General features: G+C 41.0%; 1 protein-coding gene across 2 annotated transcripts in view; it reads right to left on the bottom strand.

The window, feature by feature from the left end:
- Positions 1 to 26,521, bottom strand: part of apaf1 (apoptotic peptidase activating factor 1) — a 203,918-nt gene that overhangs the window by 54,062 nt on the left and 123,335 nt on the right. The window contains exons 22-25 of one of the 2 annotated variants that reach the window (XM_078235466.1): positions 25,709 to 25,816; positions 19,163 to 19,288; positions 6,096 to 6,215; positions 1,216 to 1,344 (exon numbers count right to left, since the gene is read on the bottom strand). In XM_078235466.1, coding sequence (XP_078091592.1) covers positions 1,216 to 1,344; positions 6,096 to 6,215; positions 19,163 to 19,288; positions 25,709 to 25,816 — 483 coding nt within the window. The remainder of the gene's footprint in view (positions 1 to 1,215; positions 1,345 to 6,095; positions 6,216 to 19,162; positions 19,289 to 25,708; positions 25,817 to 26,521) is intronic. The other variant, XM_078235467.1, reaches the window with a different exon arrangement.

Below are 26,521 nucleotides of genomic sequence, written 5' to 3'. Positions count from 1 at the left end.
ATTATTCAGAAAGTTGTCAAGTAGCTTTTGATGGGACTAAAACTAAAGATTAAACCCTTGATCAAGATTTTAAATTTCCTTAACCTATGAAATTCTGACGGTAATATGCAATTCATCTGCTATTAGGACAAAGTTGGTTCTTTTTTTAGATTATTTGCATGGTGTATTACATTGCGGGTGAAGTGTTTAAGTTTTAGTTCTGCAACATGACTAGAATATACCCCATGGACACATGATATGATGTTGTCTCTATTGTATCTTTCTGACTTGTGTATGTTTATATCTGCATTCATTTTTCCATTCTAAAATTATATTTTCTGCATTCATCAAGCAGAGGAATAAGCAATGTTCCACTCTTAGTATTATCAGTGTTTTCCATTTTCAGATCTGTTAGATTTGTACTTGATGGAGGTAAGAAAAGGTGAGGGGGGGATCTCATTGAAACTTACAGAATACTGAAAGGCCTGGATAGAGTGGACATGGGGAAGATGTTTTCATTAGTAGGAGAGACTAGGATCTGAGGGCACAGCCCCAGAATAAAGGCACAACCCTTTAGAACTGAGATGAAGTGGGATTTCTTCAGCCAGAGGGTGGTAAATCTATGGAATTTGTTGCCTCAGACAGCTGTGGCAGCCAGCTCATTGAGTGCATTGAAGACAGAGATAGATGGGTCCTTGATTGATGATGGAATCAGAGGTTACAGAGAAAAAGCAGGAGAATGGGGTTGAGAAACTTGTCAGCCATGATTGGATGGCAGAGCAGACTTGATGGGCCAAATGGTCTAATTTTGCTCCTATATCTTATGGTCTTATAGCGTGGCCAAATATGGTATAGAAGCTCCCCTATAATGGATCTTAAACCAAACAAGAGCACCAGTCCTTTATACTGGTGTGATTTTTCCACTGCTGATGCTCAACTCTTTATGTGCATCAAGTATCATTAAAAGCACAACAATAAATAATCAAGTTTAAAATCTGGGGATAAATTAGCTATACACATGGTATGGTACAGATGGAAGTGTTGATTCAGAGAAATTAATCTCTTCTGTAGTCTGCGTCGCATACAAATTATTAGGCTCACATCACTGTTCTGCTATACTTTCCTATAGCACTCCAGTCTCAACCAAGTTATCCCATGCACAGAAACGAGATACAATTTTTGAACAGATAAATCGTGGTATTTATTTCAGACTTTAGAACAAAAATAAACACTAACCTTGGCACTTTTATCTGCAGAAACAGAAGCAATTTTATTGCCACTGGGTGATGCATCACATGACAGAACCGCTGCTCCCTTATGACAATCGTAGTTCTTCAGCAACTCGCCAGAGATGTAATTCCATACCTAAATGTTCAAAGTAATTCGTTACGAAGGTCTGCTGTAACCTTGAAATAAACTGAACGTTATGGACGAGGTTTTATGCTATAATGAAAATTCGAAAACATTCTGTACCGGAGCTGCATTAACCAAATTATCACTTAGATTTAAGTGAGAATCAAATACATTTGTCTCCGTATATGTTAGATACTCCAAACTCGTCTGAGTCCACATAACTGTCAACTTAATTAAACTTTTATGATTCAATAAGACTCAATATAAAGTTTCAAATGTCCCAATGATTGATCAGCTTCTGAAAAGAGACAAATTCATATTCTGGATGCAACCCAAACACTTCGCCATTTGGCTGCAGCAAAACAAAAATGAAAGAAAAAAAATCTAATCCCATGAAAAGATCACAAACAACAGATAACTGGTTACCGAATGTCAAGCATCTTCGCAAGTAAGGTTCAACTAATGTGGACCACAAGCCAATCTCACTGAGAATCTGAACCTCAATATTATTTGTATTATAAGGTCTGTTCAGTTCTTAGTTTCACTGTCCCCAGTATATTTTCCTCTTTATCTTTGGCCACAGTAATATTCCAGGCTTGAACTGCGCTACATCAGTATGTTGCTGGGAGATGCAGCACTCAAATGCATGGATGGGAATGGGAATGGAATTAATGGCACTGAAATAGTAGATACCCACTAAACTCACCAACAAAGTTAGGTTTGCCCATTCAAGTGCATGTGAATTTTTAAAGATGTTTTAAATCTTCATTATTGCCAAACAAAAACTTTTCAGCACTTTTACAAGTGTAACCTTGAAATAAGGTATTGCTTCAGATTTAAATTTTGTCTGACATTTTAAACCGTTTTATCTTTCCTCATCTCTTTTTATCTTTCTTCCTTAATCTTATCTTCCCCGTTTCTTGGATTTCACTTTCTGTACATGAATCATTTCATTTTAAATATTCTAACTTGCATTTCCTGGTTTAGATTTTGCATGTCCCAAAGTCCGATTTGCTAAGGAGACACACAGTTGCTTTCCCGGTTCACACTGGTCCCAGATCCCCTGATGAAGGTGGCTTTCTAATCACAGCAAGTTGAGGTGCAAAAGCCATGGAAAATCTGTAAGTGCAAATGTAACCAAGATCTGGCATTTTACATTTGCTACTGACCACAAAAGCTGAGCCAATCTGTAGGTGACACATTCTTTCAATTTTCAGTGGCTGCTAAACAAAGTTTCAGTGCTTCCAATGCTAGACTCTGGAGCATACGAACATGAGGACTTGAGTCTTGGCATTTAGCTTTAGTTTCCATTTCTGACAGTGCTTTTCAGTAGCAAAGTCCACAAATGCCATACTTTCATACCTACTCTGAAACACGGAGAAGATGATTATCCAATCGAAATTCTAGACATCTCTCATTTTTTGTTACGAATTTCACATTTCAATTTATTGAAATTAAACAATACATTTTTCAAATTGAGTATTTTAAATGTGTGGAGTATTTATTTCACAAACTACCAGTAATTATCTACAAAAAGTCTTAAGGTTTGCTGACAATGTTTGGTATACACAGTAAGGAGTCTAACAACACCAGGTTAAAGTCCAACAGGTTTATTTGGTAGCAAACGCCACTAGCTTTTGGAGCGCTGCTCCTTCGTCAGGTGAGTGGACTGTGTTTACCCCAGTCCAACGCCAGCATCTCCACATAATGTTTGGTATCACATGTTTTACGGGTGGGCTGTGCTTCACTACATTGTGAGTAAATTTGGCTTCCCATCTACGTTACTTCAATAATAGATAAACTTATTTGATCTAGCCCATATATTCACAAGGGAGTTTGTAATAACTTTAATTACTTTAAAATTTGTTGTTTTAACCTAAAAGCTAATGAACGTTTTAATAGCAGTTTGTGTTTCGTGTTCTGAATAAAATCTTGTTGGAAATTTCACACTGGGGCTGTTCGTTAGAACTTTTCACAATCTGTGGTGAGACATTCTGGAAACTATGGAAGTGTATCTTTTCTGGTGAAGGGGTGACCTATTCAAGAGGGACGGGTTATATCTGAACTGGAGGGGGACTAATATCCTGGTGGGGAGATTTGCTAGAGTCACTCGGGATGTTTAAACTAGGGGGTTGGACACAAAGCAATAGGGAAATAGAAGAGAAGGTTGAGGAAGTTAAAGAGAACACATTAAATAGTAAAGGTTGTGTCAGTAATCCTAGTACTAGACAGATCAGGCAAAAGCAAGACAGAGAGCAAGGGAAGTTCAGATTAAACTGCATTTATTTCAATGCAAGAGGCCTGACGGGCAAGGCAGATGAACTTAGGGCATGGATGGGTACATGGGACTGGGATATTATAGCAATTACTGAAACATGGCTAAGGGAAGGACATGACTGGCAGCTCTACTACAGGCCGGTGAGCCTCACATCTGTGGTGGGTAAGTTGTTAGAAGGTATTTTGAGAGACAGGATCTACAGGCATTTAGAGACGCAAGGACTGATTAGGTACAGTCAGCATGGCTTTGTGAGTGGAAAATCATGTCTCACAAATTTGATTGAGTTTCTTGAAGGGGTAACCAAGGAAGTAGATGAGGGTAGTGCAGTTGATGTTGTCTACATGGACTTTAGCAAGGCCTTTGACAAGGTACCACAAGGTAGGTTGTTGCATAAGGTTAAATCTCACGGGATCCAGGGTGAGGTAGCCAAATGGATACAAAATTGGCTTGATGACAGAAACCAGAGGGTGGTTGTAAAGGGTTGTTTTTCAAACTGAAGGCCTATGACCAGCGGTGTGCCTCAGGGATCGGTGCTGGGTCCACTGTTACTTGTCATTTATATTTTTGTTTTGGATGAGAATTTAGGAGGTGTGGTTAGTAAGTTTGCAGATGACACCAAGATTGGTGGCATAGTGGACAGTGAAGAAGATTATCTAGGATAGCAAGGGGTCTTGATCAATTGGGCCAGTGGGCCAATGAATGGCAGATGGAGTTTAATTTAGATAAATGTGAGGTGACGCATTTTGGTAGATCGAACCAGTGCAGGACTTACTCAGTTAATGATAGGGCACTGGGGAGAGTTACAGAACAAAGAGATCTAGGGGTACAGGTTCATAGCCATTTGAAAGTGGAGTCACAGGTGGACAGAGTGGTGAAGAAGGCATTCGGCTTGCTTGGTTTCATTGGTCAGAACATTGAATACAGGAGTTGGGACATCTTGTTGAAGTTGTACAAGACATTGGTATGGCCACACTTGGAATACTGTGTACAGTTCTGGTCACCCTATTATAGAAAGGATATTATTAAACTAGAAAGAATGCAGAAAAGATTTATTAGGATGCTACCGGGACTTGATGGTTTGAGTATAAAGAGAGACTGGATAGACTGGGACTTTTTTCTCTGGAGCGTGGGAGGCTTAGGGGTGATCCTATAGAAGTCTATAAAATAATGAGGGGCATAGATCAGCTAGATAATCAATATCTTTTCCCAAAGGTAGGGGAGTCTAAAACTAGAGGGCATAGGCTTAAGGTGAGAGGGGAGAGATACAAAAGGGTCCAGAGGGGCAATATTTTCACACAGAGGGTGGTGAGTGTCTGGAACAAGCTGCCAGAGGTAGTAGTAGAGGCGGGTACAATTTTGTCTTTTAAAAAGTGTTTAGACAGTTACATGGGTAAGATGGGTATAGAGGGATATGGGCCAAATGCGGACAATTGGGACTAGCTTAGGGTTTGAAAAAAGGGGCGGCATGGTCAAATTGGGCCGAAGGGCCGGTTTCCATACTGTAAACCTCTATGAATGTGTGTGTGAAATAGGCGTTGTAGGCAAAGTTCACGTGCTCCAGATACGTGATCAAAACCAACATCATCCAATGCTGAGGCTTTTTCTTAAAACGGTAACAAGTTCTTGTAGCGTTTTGCAAAACTCTGGCTGTACACTTCAAAAATGAAATAATAATTCCCAATTCACGACTATCCAGCAGAACTATAGAACTCACTCCCGGCTCTAGAATGTGGCATGCCTCCTACACCATCAGCACACCATGTCCACTTCACAGTTCCTTCAATCAGGCCCGTGGATTCTATAGATGAACTCTTGCGCTGTTGATTCCTTACTCTTCTCTCTGCTTCCAATCAAAGCGATTAGGCCTTTGAATTCTGGGAGTTTGAGTTGAGCCCAAAATAATAGGATTCAAGTTTGCACTGATGCCACATGAAATACGTTTGGCAACTTCTCGCCCACCTGGACCCGTGGCGCAATTATTTCAAATCCTGGTCCAATTGGATTATGCTCAGATAGATTGTGGGGATGAAAAGTTTGGAAATCAGAAAAAAAATTGCACTGATGCAGTTTTATTCTCTCCTGGAGCAGTATTTAGACAACAGTGTCGTAACTAGAAAAAAAAGGGGGCCTCAAATATACATATAGACATGCTGCATCAAAAAGCTGAATACTCAGAGCCAAAACTGGATGACAAACATCGTAGAATCCGACAGTGCAGAGGAGGCCAATTGGCTCATTGAGTCTGCACCGACTGCAATCCCACCCATATCCCCATACATTTACCCTAGCTAGATAACCACGGGGAATCTTGTATGTAAACCAAATTATTTAAAGTGTCATGTGAGGGACCTTACATTTGAATTACTGCTCCCTAAATGGTAGTTTCCTTTACAATATTATGAAAAGTAAAAAAAAATCCAACATGTTTTGGCTTTATGTGTTGAAGTCAAATTAAAAACAACTTTATCCATTATTTATTTCTTACCTTTGCGGTCCCATCAAAAGACCAGGACAGAAGTTGGGGTTCCCCCAACAGCTTGAAGTTTTTCACTTGTTCGGTGTGTCCTTCAAGGACTTTGCATTCCTCGGTGCGCCAATTCCATACCTATATTTAAAACATAAAGAAAGATTAAACATGAAACTTCTCAGCATTGCGCTACCCCGAGGCAACCAACGTTCTTCAGTCAACCGGGAAAGAGATAGTTATCACAGTTTGTTCATACTTGCACTCTGCCCCAACACAGTTCTTACATTCATGTTTACTCCTGAAGTGGTTGTTGCGTGACTAAACCACTATTTTAGGTGGCTCCAGGTGATCATTTTCAATTTTATTTTCTCGTCACAATACTATGTAATGGCTCACTGTGCAGAGAATAGGTCTTGCTAACCATTTCCCTCCGTCAGTTACACAATTGTAATGGAATCTACCCTCTGGGAAAAGCCCGTACATGAAAGTCCAGTTGAAAGTGAAATTTTTAACTCGAGTACCGATGCTTTAACGCTGTTGTATTCAGGCCATCCCTGATTAACTTGGTTCGGTTGGCATATCGCTTGGGGCATTCAAAGAATACAAAAGGCTGCTACATAAATGTGATTTGCTCCTTCTTTTTCCATTAGTGTCTCGGTGGATTCAGATTGATTTTCTTTCCCCCCCAAGAAAAAGAACATGAACTCTTGACAGTTCTAACCACCTTTTAAAAAATGCAGTCATGCAATTATCAGAACCTACTGAACCGACAATGGCCCATATTTTGCAGTCATAATGGCAGTGAAATCATCAGCATCACCATCATTGCTCCTCTGAAACTGACAGCAACCTCTGGAGACCACACATGCGCAGCTAAAGTGGAAATCCCAGAAGTTGCTGTCAGTGATCCCACACTTCTCCAGCGGGTGCACTTTGAAGTCCCCACCACAATGCAATCAACTGGGAGTTACTGAACTGATGGGAACTTCCAATCTTATTCTCCTCTGTTCACTGTATAAACCCCCTTGAAAAAGATAAGCCTTGTTGAATGAGGTGTAACCGGGATTTTAACAGCGGGATAAATTAATTACTGCTAAACAGCCTCACTGTCTCTGAAAATGTAATGTTATATTTGTTGAATGTAAATTTCTCAAGAAAGATAAGAAATTCTACATTTGCCGTCAGTGCGAACACCTCAGTCTGATCAGGCGGTTATCCTGCTTGACGGTGGCACTATTCTTGGATGTCTGGAGTTACCCTTGGCTTGGTGCCAGATTCATACAGATGTCAGGTGAGGGGAAATCCACATCACACTGATCGCTGAATCTTTGTGCAGAGCTTACTCCAAAGTCATCGGAATGTGTCACTGCTTCACTGCCGACTGGGAAGCCAAGCCCATTGCCTGAATTTATACCCAAATATTCATAATAGTTTTGTGGCTTAACTTACACACATTTAAACGCGATAAAACAAGTTCCACATTTTAGAAAAGACAATGCATGTATATGCTTAAGGCACGTTGCCCTAATTCGCAGGGAATGTCCTTCAGTGCTCTTACATGCATCATTTCTGCTGCCAGATACAGTTTTGGTCAAAAGAATTTAACCTACAATTTTTTCACAGTGAAACTGAAGCTATAAATATAAATTTATAATAGAATGTAATCGCTACAATCCTATGTACTAAAAGAAATACAAGTAAACAATCTGCCTGCAGTGATCTAGTATTTTATTTAAAATCAGTTTTCTTTTAACACTGTTGTGACCCAGATCTGTAATCCAGGCTCAGCGGTCAAATTCACATGGGTAATAAATTGCTGAGTGCCTCTATGCCTACTTTATTTGTACATACATGCGTGTTGCCTTTTTTAGACAGTCTATACACAAGCACCAGGGAATTTCACGCATGGCAAACCAGCTGTTACTGAAGTATATAGATTGAGAAATGTGCTGGTTCAAAACCAGATAGAGTCCAGTGCCAATTTATTCAACTCTGTATTCACTTTAGCAACACTATAAAGCACTGTAGGTCAAATTTGCCCAAATATTAATTCAGAATGTTCTTCGGAGTAAGCAGCAGCTGGATTCTGGAATGAATCAGATCTCCAGTTAACACTATAAAATGTGTCTGTATCTAGAGAATAGAAAAGGAAGTAGCGGTGACGATGCAAAAGCCTTAAATCTCTTGGAATATTTGTGACTGGAAGGACGTTTCCAATGGGGTTCTGCAAGGGTCAGTACTACGTCCCCCGATTTTTGTGGCATATATTAATGATTTGGACGTAAAGGTAGGGGGAATGGTCAAAGTCGGGGCAAAGGACACAAACATTGGTCACCTGGTTGATAGAGAGGGACAGCTGTGAACTGCAGGAAGTAGTCAACGGACTGGTCAAGTGGACAAAAATGTGGCAAATGGAACTCAACACACAGAAGTGTGAAGTGGTACACAGCACAGTGGTACAGTGATTAGCACTGCTGCCTCACAGCGCCAGGGACTCGGATTCGATTCCTGGCTTGGGTCACAGTCTGGGCGGAGTCTGCACATTCTCCCTGCGTCTGTGTGGGTTTCCCCCAGTTGTTCCAGTTTCCTCCCATAATCCAAAAGACATGCTGGTTAGGTGCATCGACCATGCGCCCTCAGTCTACCTGAACGGGCACCAAAGTGCAGCGACTAGGAGATTTTCACAGTAACTTCATTGCGGTGTTAATGTAAGACTACTTGTGACACTAATAAATAAACATTTTTTTTAAAACATAAACATTTGATGAGGTCAAACAAGTCAAAGGAATACATAATAAATGGGAGGATATGGAGAGGTATACGTGATGCGAGGGATCCACAGGTTTCTGAAGGTAGCAGGACAGATTGATGAAATGGTTAAGACACATGGAATACTTTCCTTCATTAGCTGAGACATAGAATACAAGAACAGGAAGGTTATGCTGGAACTATGTAAAACATTAATTAGGCCACAACCCGAGTACTGTGTGCAGTTCTGATCACCTCCTTACAGAGGCGATTCACCACAGGAGTACTGGAGATTTAGGAGGATGCTGCCAGGACTGGAAAACATTGCATCTATGAGGGAAGAATGGATAGGCTAGGGTTGTTCTCCTTGGAACATAAGAGGCCGAGGGGAAATTTGATTGACATGCTTTGGAGAGGGTACAGAAAAGATTTACCAGGGTGTTGCCGGATATGGAGGGCATTAGCTATGAGGAGAGGTTGGAAAAACTTGGTTTGTTCTCACTGGAATGACAGAGGTGGAGGGGTAACCTGATAGAGGTCTACAAGATTATGAGGGGCATGGACAGAGTGGATAGTCAGAAGCTATTTCCCAGGGTGGAAGAATCAATTACTAGGGGGCATAGGTTTAAGGTGGGAGGGGCAAGGTTTAAAGGAGATGTATAAGGCAAGTTTTTTTACACAGAGGGTGGTAGGTGCCTGGAATTCACTGCTAGGGTGGAAGCAAGGGCCCTTAGCACAGGGGTCAGTAACTAGATGGATTAGAGGGAGATACGGAAAATGTTTTTCACCCAGAGGGTGGTAGGGGTCTGGAACTCACTGCATGAAAAGGTGATAGAGGCAGAAACACTGAATTCATTTAACATGTGTTAGGATGCGCACCTGCAGGGCTCTGGATAAAATGCTGGCAAATAGGGTTAGGTTGGGTCGTTCCTTTTTTTGCAGCCAGTGGAGACACAATGGGCCAAGTGGCCATCTTCTGTGCCTATGATTGCATAGTTCCAGGGACCCCATTACTGTAAAAGCAATATAAGTATAGTACATACAGACTATAATGTTACAAGAAATAAGATCTCCCAGCTAAGCAACTGGAGAAGTTAAGACTATTTTCTAGCCGCTATGAGAAGGTTAAGAGTGAACTGACAGTGTTCCCAAGCTTTTAAAGTTTATGTAGTGCTAAATTGGCTCACTGACCAGTGGAAACAATATCAAAAAAAATATAGGAAAGCAGAACAGATCTTTTTATAGACAGTGGTCAGAATTTGGAATTCTCTGTTACAAAACTATTTGAAGTAGAATCCATAAGTTTGTTTAAAAGTGAATTAGGTGACCACCTGAAAAGAGGAATATTAGTGGTTTTGGAAAATAAGCAAGAATGTTGGATTAAACCAAATGGTTCTTGTGGAGAAACACTTGACACCCAAATAATCTGTATACCTTTCTTTTCATTATTAAACTACTTTCACTGACTTGCATTTGGCAGCATTTTCAATTTTCCACTTAAATAGAAATTTCTTTAATGAAGACAATGTTAATGGCACCATGCATGCCCATATAATAATGTTCATAGAATCCTGACAGTGCAGAAGGAGGCCATTCGCCCATCGAGTCTGGACCAACTCTTACCCAAGCCCACCCCGTATCCCCACATATTTACTCCACTAATCCCCCTAACCTACACATCTTGGGACACCAAGGGATAACTTTAGCCTGGCCAATCCACCTAAACTGCACATCTTTGGACATGTATTGCCATGGGATCCCATCTAGGCCCAGCTCTCGCCATGAGAAACACATCTTGAATGGGATGACCCCTCACTTCCTACCCCTGGCATATTTCCGATGTGTGGATGATATGTGCTCTACAATTTATACTGTTAATGTGAAAGGATGTTAGAACTGCAGATTTAAAATTTACATGGAATTGAAGGAAAATCATGACATCCATTGAAAACAGAACCTTTCACTTGCATCAAAGGCGGCATCAAGATTTATTTATTTAATTTTGCAGCATAACTACGTATTCATAGCAGTTAAAGATTCAGACTACATCAATTCCACTGTAATACCATCTCAGGACTATTACAAGAACCATTATTGAAAATATTAAGCGGGCCTCACTTACTTTCTTTTGTTTCAATTTCACTTTTACAATAAGCTGCCAAATTGGAATTGTTATGCAATTCAAGATTTATGGGACTGACAGAGAAAACCTGAAGTTATTAAAAATGGGAGGAGAAAATAATAAGCCATCAGCAAAAAGTACATTTACTGGCACACACACAACCTCATGGAAAAGTTCTTGTTCAACCATTATTCAACAGCGAGTATTATTAAAGTTGCTCGATGTCAGACATATTTTTCTGAATCTCTTCATAAAATTACCAGGCACAAAATGTTTGCTCATACACTTATATGGTAAATTGTAAACTGCAGTCAGCTATTGAATAGGTAAAAACAGAGGAAAGGTAAATTAATGCACTGCCCCTGTGAGCCATTCTATCCCATATCAGGAATTAAATGTTACTTCAGAGGTAACCAAATATTTCATGACCTATTGAAGAATATTTTTGAAGGTTGAAATGTTATGCTCTTAACTTATTTCCTCGAATGTGGTTTTGCGAGGCTGTGCAGAATAATTTTCCCAGATCTCTATCAATGCTGCTCTGAACTGACCTACAGAAGATACATATGTCTCCTCCTGAGATTGATCCTCTATCACAATCCACCAGTTACAGAAATGGGTTTGATGGACCAATTGACCTGTTCTCAGTTTTGAACTCACACAGCAGAGAAGTGTCTATGAATGTGAGGTTTCTTATATTTTAGAATGCTTCTTTAAAATGGAGTACTGAAGAGGGTCATGTGATCTGCTACAAGTTCCACTGGATAACAAGTCTGGGTGGCTTGGTTAGCATGGGGCCCTGGGGCCCATGTCAGATGTTATTGAAGTACATGTGGCAGGTTTAATACCTGAAAACAAAGGCAGAAAGAGAGACTTTTGCAAACTTTCTGACTCAGTGTTTGGGGGCGAGTATGAGGGGCTAAGCACGAGGGGCCCAAGTGCGAGGGGCAGAAACAGATTTTGCGTGAAAAATCGGCTCGGACCTTTGTTACATCGCTGAACCCCAACTTCAACAAATATTACTCAGGCAACTTTAAAGGTATGTACTTTTACTGGGAGTCCCTTTCCCCATCTGCAACTGTGTCAGGAGGAAAATAATTTGTTTTAATCATAACATTTGCAAATTTTACATGCGGATGACATCATGGACTGCAGCAATTCAAGAGGCAGCTCACCACCACCTTCTCAAGGGCAACTAGGGATGGGTAATAAATGCTGGCCAGCCAGCGACGCCCATGTCCCACGAATGAATAAAAGAAACATCAGCCAGGTTCGTGCCAAAGCTTCAATTCTTTGAGCTGGCTATAGTGATGATTGGTGACCAGCACAAATCACACATGCAGTGCAAGATTTCACAGCTGAAGCATCTACTCTTCAAAATAGCACAAGATGCTGCCTGCTCTAAAATCAGAAGCACTGAGAGCTATCCCTTTGGGATTGCTTTCCTATTATTTGAAAGAACAGAGAGAAGAAAAATAAATCAAGATTTCAAAAGGTTATAACACACTGAGAATAATTCACAAACGTATCAAGATTTCAAAATTACAGCCAGGCTCATCAGTCATTTTATGCACATTCGGAAATGTTTTGCTGAAATCTGATTAAAACAGCAATTTAATGATTTTAATGTTAACTTGTCAATGACCGAAACTGAAGTAAACACACAATACTGAGAGCAGTTAGCAGCAATTGCTGAATACAAGCAGCTTTCGCAGGAGTGAAGGTTGCAAAGTGTTCTTGTTTTGCTGGTTCTCCAAGCTTCAGGCAGGGAGTCAGAATTGGAGTTTTAACCAGTCAACCCATTGTTAGGAAAACAAAGGTAGTTTTAAGGGATTTATTTCTGTATTGGTAAACGTTAGAAATAAGGTATAGTTTTAAGTGGGTTCAATTTAATGTTTCTATAACTAGAAGGGTAAAACCCTATTGTTAGATTCATGCTGGACAAAGGCATGTGGGGTTTGGTTCCAATTCCAACTGTGATTCTATTTTTCTTTGAGGGGGCTACGGTGTGAAGAGTAAATAAACCAGCATTGGTTGCTTAGCAACTGGGGCCTTCTACTGTAGAGAAACGTTTAAGTTTTAGCTTAGTTAATTTGATTGCAGTTGGAGATAGGAAACAGGAGAGGTGGCGGCTCTCAATGCTCTGTCAGAAGCAGCTGAATTTAGAAGGCCAAAAAAGGAGGAAACATCTCTGTCAGCCTTGTTCGAAGAAAAGTCACATGATGGAGTAATGGTTAAGAAAACAGATGCTGGAAATCTAAAGTCCAGCTAGTTAAGGAAACTGGAGAAATGAGAAGTTTCCAACAAGTCTGGAGTTAACAGAACAGAGGAAAATGGGAACTAGAAAAGATTACTGTTCAGTAAAGTCACGGAGAGTTGAAAAGTTATTGCATCCGTGATCAGCTAAAAAGATATCTGCAGTAATGTCAAGGTTTGTGTGAAATTACTATCATTGGAGAGATATTATTTGAAATTGTGGAAATTGGTGGTTGGACCTTGGTGTTCGTGTAAAAGCCTTTAAGACAAAGGAAACCTGAAGGGAGAGGTGTAAAACCTGACAATGAAACTGGGATGGAAGTAGCAGAGGATTATTTAAAAGAAGATTTGAATGTGTGCCTCTTGAAAGCAGAATTTGAAATCACTCGTGTGGAATCATAGAATCCCTACAGTGCTTCGGGGCCATTCGGCCCATCGAGTCTGCACCGACCACAATCCCACCCAGGCCCAATCCCCATAACCACATGCATTTACTCTAGCTAGTCCCCCTGATGCTAGGGGCAATTTAGCCGCACATCTTTGGACTGTGGGAGGAAACCGGAGTACCCAGAGGAAACCCACACAGACACGGGACGAAACGTGCAAACTTCGCACAGGCGGTGACCCAAGCCGGAATCAAACCTGGGTCCCTGGCGCTGTGAGGTAGCAGTGCTAACCACTGTGCCACCATACCGCCTCAGGAAGCTGGAGTTCAGTGAGGCAAGGTGGCTCACGGTATAAGAATCATTTGTGGGGATTGAGGAGAAATCTACAGAGATTCACTTGGTTTCAGAGAGGAGTGTGTCTTACCACAGTCATCTTGTGTGCTTAAAGGGGACTTTGTGTATTCATGAGACTATAGTAGCTTATGGTGTACTTTGTAATCTGTGTTAATCTTAAACTATGTATGTAATTGTTAAACTAAGGGGGGAGTAAAGCAGTAGTGTATCATAATCCAATTTTTTCATGTTTAATAAATGTTTTTGTTCTTGTTGATAAAACTAACTTGAGATCCTGAGACTTTGTTCCTCCACGTTTTATAAAAAAATAAAGCAAAGGTTAAGGTCTTTTGAGCCAGGGTTCTATTCTGGGATCTTCCCGTCCAGTTGTAACACTAACTGGGATTGCAACACCATGTTTATGGTGTAAATGGGGATACAAATTTAGAAAGGAAATCTCATTTGTTTACAGGGGCGCTTAAACCATATTGTCAGAAGGTGCTGTATTTAAGAAATACAGGAGTTGGGAATAAAGTTACAATACATTGCTGTAACTCCCTGACAAGCATTATTTGAGACTGACTGTTGAATTATTGATCAATAGATTAATTTATCCTTTAATGTGGAGAGAGGTCCAATTCTTCTTTCTGAAGTTAAGGTATTACTTATCCTTGCTTGTGGAACATCGACCCCCTCCCCTCTGCTCCCTTTCCCACCATCCCGCAACAAGGAATGAGTTCCATTAAGTGCTCAAACACCCTATTTGTTGATGCACCTCACGGATGATACATGCTGAGAGTCACCGATGTTCTGAATTCAATTGAGGTAAGATGCTTCAAGGGTTTCTGCCCATGCACAGATGGAAGAGAATTTGGATCAGACACTAAACATTTTATTGCATTAGATCAAGCCTCTGCACACTCGGTGCTCTAAGCAGTGGCCATACAGAGAAATAAATGCAATGACTCATTTTTCCCCTGGGAAATATGTAACCTTCATCAAACCTTTCTTCTTGTTTCTCTCTAAAAACCGAGAAGGAACTTTCAAGATCTTTTTCAGCCTCTAGTCATGCACAGATGATTCCTTATGTTCTAATAACAGTTACTGTGAACAAAACACCCAGAAATTAGGTAGTTCCTACGTAATGCCACATACCAACTTGTTTACCATCTATGCCCCATTGTCCAATTTCCTATCGTCATCTTTGCCCCCATTATTTCAAAATTCATTCATTATGTTTTAGTCACATAGGCAGGAATCATACGTCCTGCATCGCAACAGCAATTGGCTAAAATTGTGCAATGATACATTAAGTATCGAGGGAAAGAATAATTTAACTATTTCACCATTCTCAGCTACAATACAATTCCACGTGCCATCACAGGTTAAAAAGAAAATGGGAACTAATCCTATGAGCAAACTAAATCCTATATAAAAATAATACATACGTGAATAGTGCATCCTACACAGGTGGAGAAGGCAGTCCTGCCTTCTTGCAGATATTTTGCTAATGTTGCACCACTTCTAGAGGAGGGTGAATTTTTAAGGCGCCGATGTGGAGGCATTAAAAATCCAAATGTCGTTCTTTATATTTACCAAGTTGATTAGTACAGAGACCTTGAACTCAGCATTACAACAGGAGAGCAGCTCTTATTTACTTTCAATTTCATGAATTTCAAAAATATAAGATAGTAATATTTATGTACTCAAATTGTTGAATGATCAAATATTTAGTCAGGGATACGGCTGTACAAAACATTTATATTCTATGAAAATTTAAACGTAGCCTGTAATTTTCCAACTTTCTCCCTAATGATCCAAGGCCATCTGACAAAAACTAGAATTTCCAAAATTTCTCTTTGCAACATTAGGGTTGAATTAAGATTCCCCCCCCCACATGGAATCTATATAGAATACAGAATCCCTACAGTGCAGAAGGAGGCCATTCAGCCCATCGAGCCTGCACCGACAACAATCCAACACCGTCCTTATCCCCGTAACTCCACGCATTTACCCTGCTAATCCCCCTAACCTACACGTCCTGGGACACTAAGGGGCAACTTAGCATGGCCAATCAGCCTAACCCGTACATCTTTGGACTGTGGGGGGAAACCGGAGCACCCGGAGGAAACCCACGCAGACACAGGGAGAATGTACAAACTGCACACAGATAGTGACCCAAGCCGGGAATCGAACCAGGGTCCCTGGCACTGTGAAGCTGCAGTGCTAACCACTGTGCCACCCCTAAAATTTAATTCAAATTCCACCATCTGCCGTGGCAGGATTTGAACCCGGGTCCCCAGAACAATAGCCGAACATAGAACATTACAGTGCAGTACAGGCCCTTTGGCCCTCGATGTTGCGCCGACCAGTGAAACCAATCTAAAGCCCCTCTAACCTACACTATTCCAATATCATCCATATGTTCATCCAATGACCATTTAAATACCCTTAATGTTGGCAAGTCCACTACTATTGCAGGCAGGGTATTCCACGCCCTTACTACTCTGAGTAAAGAACCTACCTCCGACGTCTGTCCTATATCTATCACCCCTCAATTTAAAGCTATGTCCCCCTCGTGCTAGCTATCACCATCCGAGGAAAAAGGCTCTCACTATCCACTCTATCTAATCCTCTGATCATCCTGTATGCCTCTATTAAGTCACCTCTTAACCTTCTTCTCTCTAACGAAAACAACCTCAAGTCCCTCAGCCTTTCCTCATAAGACCTTCCCTACCAGGCAACATCCTGGTAAATCTCCTCTGCACCCTTTCCAATGCTTTCACATCCTTCCTATAATGCGGCGACCAGTGTGGATTAATAGTCTAGCGATAATACCACTCGGCCTTCGCGTTACAACCATTTTCTACTGGTCAAAAAGACAATGTAGTAGTTTATAGACTGACCATGAACCCAATTTCAGATTGATTTTTCTACCTGCATGAAGGAGTCTCTTCATCTGGTAGATATCTTTCTCTTCACATGTTCTTTGGAATTCAAGCTGTACATTTTTGTACAACAATTGATGATACATATTGACCAGTCAACATGGCATTCTAGATGCTCAATTAGTCCACTTATCACACAGTTAAGACAAGTGGATGGATGAGACTGACCACAGATCTGGTTTGTCACCTTTAATTCAGGAAGCAAATGTCCACTTGCTTATATCAGACCACTGGCTCAAACTGGGAGATAAATGTTATTTTTTCATGTTATAATGTACTAATGTACTGTACTAAAATGTTGTTAGTCGTTCAGGTCCGCTCAAAAAAATCCAGGCAATAGATCACTGATAACTTTTCACTGCCTTTATGTCCAAAGCAATGATTTGACCAATCAGGCTCCAGCTGGTTTAAATTTCAGACAATGTTCGGCAGTTAACTGTCAGTCACCATCAACTGATACATTCTCCATGGCAATGCCTCTATCAATCAGAGTCCACTTGCCAACCAATCGGCATTCTCTTTTTCATACACCATAAATTGTTGTTTTCCACTTATTTTGGTATTCTTGCGAATTGTTCTAATGGGTGTAAAGCGAAAAGCTTCGATATGTCTCTTTTTCAGCAATACCCAAGATTTAAAATAATTGGAAGAAAGATACAGGGGAATTGAGGAGAATTTTTATGCATTTTAAAGTATGCAACTAAAATTCATATCATCCCAAACTTTCAATGTAAAACAGAATACAGTTATTTGTTGTCCTAACACAATGTGTAGTTCGCCAAGAACTTCAGACAGCAAGCCAACTGAGTATTTCGGAGCCATGAGGTCATGCTGCAACTGTACAAAACTCTGGTGCGGCTGCACTTGAAGTATTGCGTACAGTTCTGGTCGCCGCATTATAGGAAGGATGTGGAAGCATTGGAAAGGGTGCAGACGAGATTTACCAGGATGTTGCCTGATATGGTGGGAAGATCGTACGAGGAAAGGCTGAGGGACTTGAGGTTGTTTTCGTTAGAGAGAAGAAGGTTAAGAGGTGACTTAATAGAGGCATACAAGATGATCAGAGGATTAGATAGGGTGGATAGTGAGAGCCTTTTTCCTCGGATGGTGATAGCTAGCACGAGGGGACATAGCTTTAAATTGAGTGATAGATATAGGACAGATGTTAGAGGTAGGTTCTTTACTCAGAGAGTAGTAAGGGCGTGGAATGCCCTGCCTGCAGCAGTAGTGGACTCGTCAACATTAAGAGCATTCAAATGGTTATTGGATAAACATATGGATGATGTTGGAATAGTGTAGGTTAGAGGGGCTTCAGATTGGTTTCACTGGTTGGCGCAACATTGAGGGCCAAAGGGCCTGTACTGCACTGCAATGTTCCATGTTCTATTCTGAAGAATCAACTCATTTGGCAACTGTAATAATGCTCTGTACTGTAATTGCATGTGAATTTGTGGCTATTGACTGGGAAGACTTTTATATGCATCTTCTTGTTAATTAAAACGAAAATTCTGATTCAATATTTTCACAATTTACAGATAGGAAGATTATTTAGCTCATCTTGCTCATACTATCAATGCCCCATCATTGGTATATGGGGCATTGATAGTATGAGCAAGATGAGCTAAATAATTCTGAATAATTCTTAGAATCCCTACAATGTTTTTGCAATGCTTTCAGAGCTTTTTCCACCATTACCGTTTCCAGGAATCTATTCCAAGTATTTATCACTCTATGTGAAGCAATGCTTCCTGCTATCCGGTCTGAGCTTGATTTTCACCAACGTTTAGCACAAGAATGTTGAAGTTTTGCACTGTCAGGCTGAGTGATAAATACCGTAAGGGTGAAGACACAATTTATTTATTTCTGTTTAAAAAGATTAGAGTCATAGAGGTTTACAGCATGGAAACAGGCCCTTCGGCCCAACTTGTCCATGCCGCCCTGTTTTTTAAACTCCTAAGCTAGTCCCAATTGCCCACGTTTGGACCATATCCCTCTATACCCATCTTACCCATGTAACTGTTTTAATGCTTTTTAAAAGACAAAATTGTACCCGCCTCTACTACTACCTCTGGCAGCTCGTTCCAGACACTCACCACCCTCTGTGTGAAAAGATTGCCCCTCTGGATCCTTTTGTACCTCTCCCTTCTCAACTTAGACTTATGCCCTCTAGTTTTAGACTCCCCTACCTTTGCGGAATGATGTTGACTATCTAGCTGATCTGATTCATAAAGGTTCAAATGAGACAGAAGCGACAGAAGGGGTATACTCATGCAGAATAAAACTTTTTCTTACCCTTAATGTGCTGTCATCAGAACTGGAAATCAGCATAATCCCATCAGGTGTAAACTGACACCGTTGGACACATTCTGTGTGACCTATTAATGTCTTGAGGATTTTACCACTAGGAAGTTCCAGAACCTGAGGGAACAGGGATACATCTGTGATTCAACACATCTTAACAGAACGGGAGAAAGGGTGAGGAACAGAGAACAATTGGAACAAAAATGGTTAAGTGAAGTTAACAATGAAGCTTTGCAGTAGTGAGTTAGTTAAACAATGTACTGTGAAAGCTGATTGTACAAATCAAATATTCGCTCATTAGAAAACTTAGCTTGCTGCAATTAAAAAATACACTAAGTGTTGCTGAGAGCCCGACTGCTTTCCATTTTAATTTTCCAATTTATCTGCTCTGTGCTAAGTGATTTTACCAAAGCAACTGCAGTACAGTATCCTCAAATACAAAAAAAACACTGTTCTACAGTTAAGAGTTTTGCAGTTTTATTGAGATGGCTACAGTTCACATTTCATTGCATTGTTCCAGTTGATACTGTTTTGGAACAAATAGTTCACTTGCTATATGCCAACATAGCAATTACTTGCAAATATTGCAGCCAATGTAATTACAGTAAGAATGATTTCACCTATGCTTCCCTTGCCAGCATCTATAATACCTCATCATTTCCTGTGGCCTTGATGTCCCTGAGATTATTGACATGACTAATTCCAGGCAAGCTCTCATCTCTCTTGGCATTTACACCACACCTGGCTGCAATTCCCTTCACAAACGTCAGTTAATCCAGTACTCTGCTGGCTGAATCATCTCCTGCACAAATTCTTGCATTCCAGTCAGCACCATGCTGCCACAAACTAAAGTGTGCCAAAATAAAGATCAGATGCTGAAGAACACTTGTCCTTGAACCCTTCCATGACCTTGCCCCACTCCAATTGGAGAATCTTCATTACTCATTCGTCTCAGCCTCAAATTCCCCCAATTCTAAATAGCTGTTTGTTGTCCACCTTTCACCCTTCATTCAAACGTTACTTCTTAAACAGGTAGAATTTATACATGCTTAGTTTACCTTAGAAGTTTTTAAAAAGGTGCCATTCACTATGATATCACAGGTCAATCAATTGACACTGAAAGCTGATTTAAGGGCAGTAACTTCTTTCCAGTCACCAAAGTATCTCTACCTGGCAACAAGATGCCATCACGCCCAACCAAATGGCGACAGAGGCGTAACTCTCACATTCAACATCAGACTCTTTCTCATTGGAGTATCTTACCGTTCCTATTTCTCAATTAAAGTCATTATCATTTACCACCATCACAATCCTCATGGCTGTTTATTTTCCAAGAGTCCCTCCTGCGACGTTCTTATATTTGTTGAGTTCATTCTACACTTTACTTCCTCCTAGTTGCCTTTCCTGAATTTTCTGCCCTTGTCGCCTCCCTTAGCCTCACCTTTTACATGGGCTTGTGAACACCCAAGGCCATTTGGTCAGCCTCGCCCTCTCCCATGGCCTCACTTCTCAGGTTATTTATATAACTAATTTTGAACACTCTACATTTCCCTTGTGATATCCAATACCACTATACATAGCCATTCCCACGGAAACTCCAGGAACCCACGCACGCACAGAAAAAAGTGAAAGTCCAGAAGTTGCAGTCAGTGATCCTACACTTTTGAGGAAAAGCTGCTCCATAGCCATTGCACCAATTCACTAACTGCCAATTGCTCCCTACCCATCAGAACATCGTTGCTGTGTTGAACCCCCTGTTAACCAACTCCTCCACTTCTGCCTTGGATACCTTCAGCCACAAGTCACTCATTGTTACCAATATCTGCGGTACTCCCAATACAATTTCTATCTTTGCAATCAGGTCCGGAGCTAGACATTTGAGGGCACTAGACACAAATGTGATGCTGTCTTGCAATGTCAAATCTGGTTAGGGGACACACTCCCTTTTTAAAGGAAGAAACACATATAGCTTCTTTCTCAACCTCGGGATCTATCAAAATGTTTTTCCAGGTACTTGGGTTAAAGGTTTCTTTTTCCTATGGCATATTGGGGGCGATTCTCATCAGCGCAGCGGGCTGGGGAACTTGAGCAGAGGCCGTGTAGCGGGCTTCCCGCTGGGTGCCGTGGCCTCCGCGCGTCTCCGGCTGCTGGATTTCCGGCATCGTCAGCTCCGCGCTGATGTAAGCTGAATAAATTATTCAAATGTTCATTTTAATCCCATTAGCGGGCCCGGGACTGAAGTCTCCAGACCCACTACACCCCCCCCCCCCCCGTCCCCCCCCTGCCCCCAGTTGTGTTTCACTCCAGCGGGGTTTACAACAGCTCTCCACAAACGGGGGGGGGGGGGGTCCCGCTGTCACTCTGCGCTGGGATCAGTAACAGACGGAGGGAGATCAGTGCTCGGGGCTGGCCATGGGGGGGGGGGGGGGGATACACCAATTTTGATCTTATTGTCCATCGACTATCCTGCCTGGCTCTTATGCTCACAACATTGTTTAAATGCTCCAACTGTCCAGGTAATGTACCCCCCCTCATTTAAAAATATCATTAACCACATCCTGAAAGGGCCCACAAATGAATCACTTGTCTTTTCTAGCTGCCACCTTCTGTCTAATGTCTGCTTGTTTATATGTAGCCTGCTACTGTTAAAAAACTCAAATCTCTGTTCAATTCCCTTCAGTCTCGGTTTTAACCTGCCCACAGCATTGAGACTGCCCGAAATGCCTGAAACATCCTCTTTTGATGATAATTGTGGCACATGATCCCTCCTTGTTCCTTCCCAGCTGTCAAAACTGTCATGAATAAGCCAGAATTTCCTCCAAATTTGCATACGCCCGGATTTTGTGACAGTAATGACACTGCCTGCTGATCTTGAAGAAAGCTGCCCACAAAAATCTAGCCATCTCTGTGGCAGTCTTCTCCTTTCTCAATGTCAGTTTAATTTGATGTCAAGCCGAGGGAATCCTCTGGTGTGCAACAGCACTGATGGAAGAAAGCAGGGTAAGAAGCCAATCACACTGAACTGTTCTGTGCATACGTGTGGACTCCTGAAGATTCAGTCAGTTTCAGTGAAGTATTGGCGGTGAATGTTGACAGTTTCACTGTTACTAACACTGCAAAATCCAGGCCAATTTTTCAAGCCTCCCTAAACATGTCACACTCTTGCAATTCTCACAATCCCCATCCTGGGGGTTCATTCCAGTTCGGCCTGAACTGGGATGAACGCAACCGAGTCACACTTTTCAACCAATGTTGAATTTAAACCATATACTTTGTTGCAAAATTGCCTGTCTCTGTTACATTTCTACAATTGCCTCAGAAGCCCGAATGTTAGACAGTGGCCAATATTTATCGCTCAATTATAATCCCAAAAACAGATTATTTCACAATTACAGCACTGCTGTTTGTTGGAATGTGCTGTGCAAAAATTGCCTGCCATGTTTCCTGCATTTCAACAGTGGCCCTACCTTAAAAAACACTCCCTTTTCCTGAGATCATGAAAGGTGTTATAATGCGCAAATCTTTCTTTCTTAGTCCACGTCTTTGACACCTTTAGACTTCACTTTTCCAATGCCCTGATTGTCAGCCTCCACCTTGGATAAAGGTACTAATCATTAAAAACTCCACCATCTGTTCCACACTCTCTTCTCACCTGCTATCTCCATCTTCATCAATCTATACCCACTCAACATCCCCAAAATGAAAGCATTTCAAATCTTTTGTCTTAGTCTACAAATCCATCGACAACTTCACCCTACCTTTCCCCGCAACCATTTCCAGCCTTACAGCATTCATTGGCAGAACATTCAGCCGCCTTGCAGGTTCTACCCTCTCTTTCACTAAATCTCTCTCTTTCCAGGTGGAACTTTGCACTTTGTGCACATAGTACTGGCCAAGGCGAAAAAACCGACATGCAACTCTCCAGCCACAGCCGGGTTTTCTCTCCAGATTCTCTGGCACTCTGTGCACTGAAAGTCTCGGGCATGGTTTTTGCCATCACATTGGTGGGGCAGGACCCGATAGAACTGGCAAAGCAGGTTCCACAGAGATTGGGCGCCAATCTACATTTAAACAATACTGGTCCCCAACACTGCCAGGTTGGTGGTGGGCAGTGCGAGGGGACAGATCCCTCTTTCCCCCAGGGGCTGTACTTAACTTTGCCCCCCATGGTGAATTCCCCTCGACTGCTTCATATTTGTAAATATTTGTTGAAAACCTCGCCGACTTAATTCTTTATGGGGGGGGGGGGGGGGGGGACGGGACGGACATCATATGGCTGGGAAGCCCTTTAAGCACATGTAAATTTATTAAAATGGATTTAAATGAGGGCGGGATCCTTGATATATCACCAGCGAGGGGTGGGGGAAAAAAAATCAGCGAATGAGGTCTTGCCACTGAGATTCTCATTCCCGAGGTCTCGTGAGATTTTCCACCGCTGTCACCATTTTGGCCCGTGGTGAATGCCAGCAGAAAATCCCCTCATTCATCTTTACAACCCATCTCAAAATATATTTATTCAACTAAACTTTTGATCTCTCCTCCTCCTAACCCGCACACCCAAAGGAACACGGAATTGGAGTAGGTAATTCACCATTTATTGTTCCACCAATTCAATGAGATCATGGCTAATCTGCAACCTAACTCCATATACCTGCTTTTTCCGGACATCCCTTAATACCTTGGTTAACAAAACACTATTTAAAATCAGCAACTGATCTGGCATCAACTGCTCTTGTGGATAAAAGTTCTAAACTTCCACCACCTTTTATATGTAAAATTGCATCCCTGAAAGCTCTAGCCCTAATATTTAGATATTGCCTCCTAGACCTGTACTCCCCAACCAATGGAAATAGTTCCTCCGCATCTATCCCCTTAATATTCTGAAAACATTGATCAAGTTATCTCTTAGCCTTCTAAATGACAGGGAATAGAACTCTAGTTTGTGCAATCTCTCCCTGCAATATAACATTTGAAGTTCAGGAGTGATTCTGGTAAATCTATCTGACAAGGCTAATACATCCTTCCTAAGGTGTGGAGCCTAGAACTGCTCACCGTAATGCAGGTGTGGTCTAACCAGTGCTTTGTACAGCCAAAGCATGACTTCTGCTTTCCTGTATTGTTTGCAACTCAGTGCCTGCTCCTTTCATCTTCTGTGGGATACATTCAATCCTCTTTTATACTTACTTAACTCTTTATGCAATTAGAACCTGCTGTTGCTAAAGATGTGCACACATCAAAGTCACAAATTGACTGTAGCTGTCAGAACCGCTAATACAAAATTAGACCATTGAAATGAAGTCTCTTGGGAAAACGTTTCTTGCAGTTGCATATAGTCAAAGTTCAAAGACAAATAAAGTTTGACAGGCTGTCTTCACATTAGTGTGATAGTTATCTGAAAATTTATAATAACCTCTGAAGAGGAGAGTGAACACTCTGCCTAGAAATTCATCTTTATACAATGGAAAATAGGGTTTGAGTTCACAATTTGCAAAGTCATAGTAATTATTTTCAGGTAGTTTGGTAGAGAAAAAAAAAGTCCCGCACAGCTAACGAAAGGGTATATCCCCAAAGCGACAAATACATTTTTAGAAATTAAGATGCTCCAGGACTGTATTTTGGTTGAAAGGAAATTGGATCAAACTGCACTAAGTAATATATTACTTACTTTATGGCTGTTGGTTTGTGTCATGTTTATATTGTGTTGTGTTATCCAAAACTTCCATTGTACATAAATGAGTGGCAAAGCAAAATGATTTATCTTTGCCAAAGTAATTAAGCATCAAATCCGGTCAATGTACAGATAATTATGCTGAGCAGGTTTTCCATTTCCAAAAGGTCAAAATTTGCAGTGTTAATGAAAGACTTATTCTCCACCCCTCTAATCACCGTCAGCAACACCTAAATGCAACTTTCGCTCACATCAGCAATCATTATTCCATTTACCACTCATTTCTCGGAAGAAATGTTTTATGGATGATCACCGGTTTTGGCAACTGAAGCTAAGAAACAACGATACATGCTTTCACGTACTCATGTCGAATCTTAGTGTGCACTACATTAAAAACAAAATATGTTAAAACAGAACAAAAAAAAACTTTTCCCAAAAACAGAGACTTCAGAAAAGTGAGACCTCAACAAGAACTTCTTTCAAATTGAAGAACATTGCATTCATTTGGAAATAATTCCCAGCACTCCACCAGAGAAACAAACTGGGCTACAAAACAAGTTTCTTACCCAATTTTTACACAACGTATTCAGTGGTGCATGTTTCCACTTCAGATCCTGATAGCTCCCAAAACCCTACATTAGCATTTCAACAATATTTAGGCGGGAATAATGTGTCAAATTTGAGCAATTTGAATTCATCCTTCCTTGTTCTTAGTTAAGAGCATAAATTCTACAGAGCAGCTTTGTTTAAATGCAAGAATTTGAAAAATATTTGTTTACCCCTGAGGTGTCCTTCTCAGCAACACTCAGAAATTGCACCAATGGGGTAGCTGTTAGCAAGTATTATATGTGCTTAAATCAATCCTGCACCTTCACTGTGCCATTTTCTAGCCCTACTGCTATCAACAGGATGTGCTGGAATTGCTGTCTCTTCCACCCAATGTTCTGCAGGATGAACTTGGCCGACTTCATGCCTACCTACAACATTAACATATAAAAAACATTGAAGCCATTAACAAAAACTCAAAATTAAGCATCAACGTGCATGCATGCAAACATACACACGCACAACTTAGCTACTGGATATTTTTGCATTCGGACCTTTACTCAACATCAGTGCCACCCAATCAGACAAGGTCTATGGTAGAAATTAATTCTGAAAAGCAAAAACGTGCTCATTTTGCAAGTAGTTTCTCTCTCGCTCTCTGTTTCTGCTGCCTTTCTGCTTGCTTTCTCCATTACCGAGATGCTTCTGAACACTTTGTGGAAAATTGCGTTTCCAACCAGCGCACAAACTCACCATTTCCCCTTCAATGTAAGAATTTAATAACTGAATCAAATTATTTGTCCTTCTTTTGGTTAAGTGAAATGCCAATTCCTGCAGAATCTGAAATGTTTTTATTTGCTGAAGAACCCCAACAGTTTAGCACTATACAGGAAACAATCTCATTTATTTGAAACATCGGTGAAGACGACAAAATTATGCAATACTGAAAGCATTGCACTATTTAAAGCTGCATTTTCAGTGAGCTCTGCATCTTAACGCACTGTACTGAACTGCCATTCCACTTCATTTACAAACATGGAGTTACAGCTTCAAATAGACTTTAAAGCTATGAACATATTGCAGACAGATATGCAAATGCTGCTGATTAGATATAGGTAGTAAAGCTTTCCACAATG

The sequence above is a fragment of the Mustelus asterias genome, chromosome 19, assembly GCF_964213995.1.
Source record: "Mustelus asterias chromosome 19, sMusAst1.hap1.1, whole genome shotgun sequence".
Taxonomy (NCBI): Eukaryota; Metazoa; Chordata; class Chondrichthyes; order Carcharhiniformes; family Triakidae; genus Mustelus; species Mustelus asterias.
Note: the sequence above shows the minus strand (reverse complement) of the source record. Positions and strands in the feature narration are given on the sequence as shown.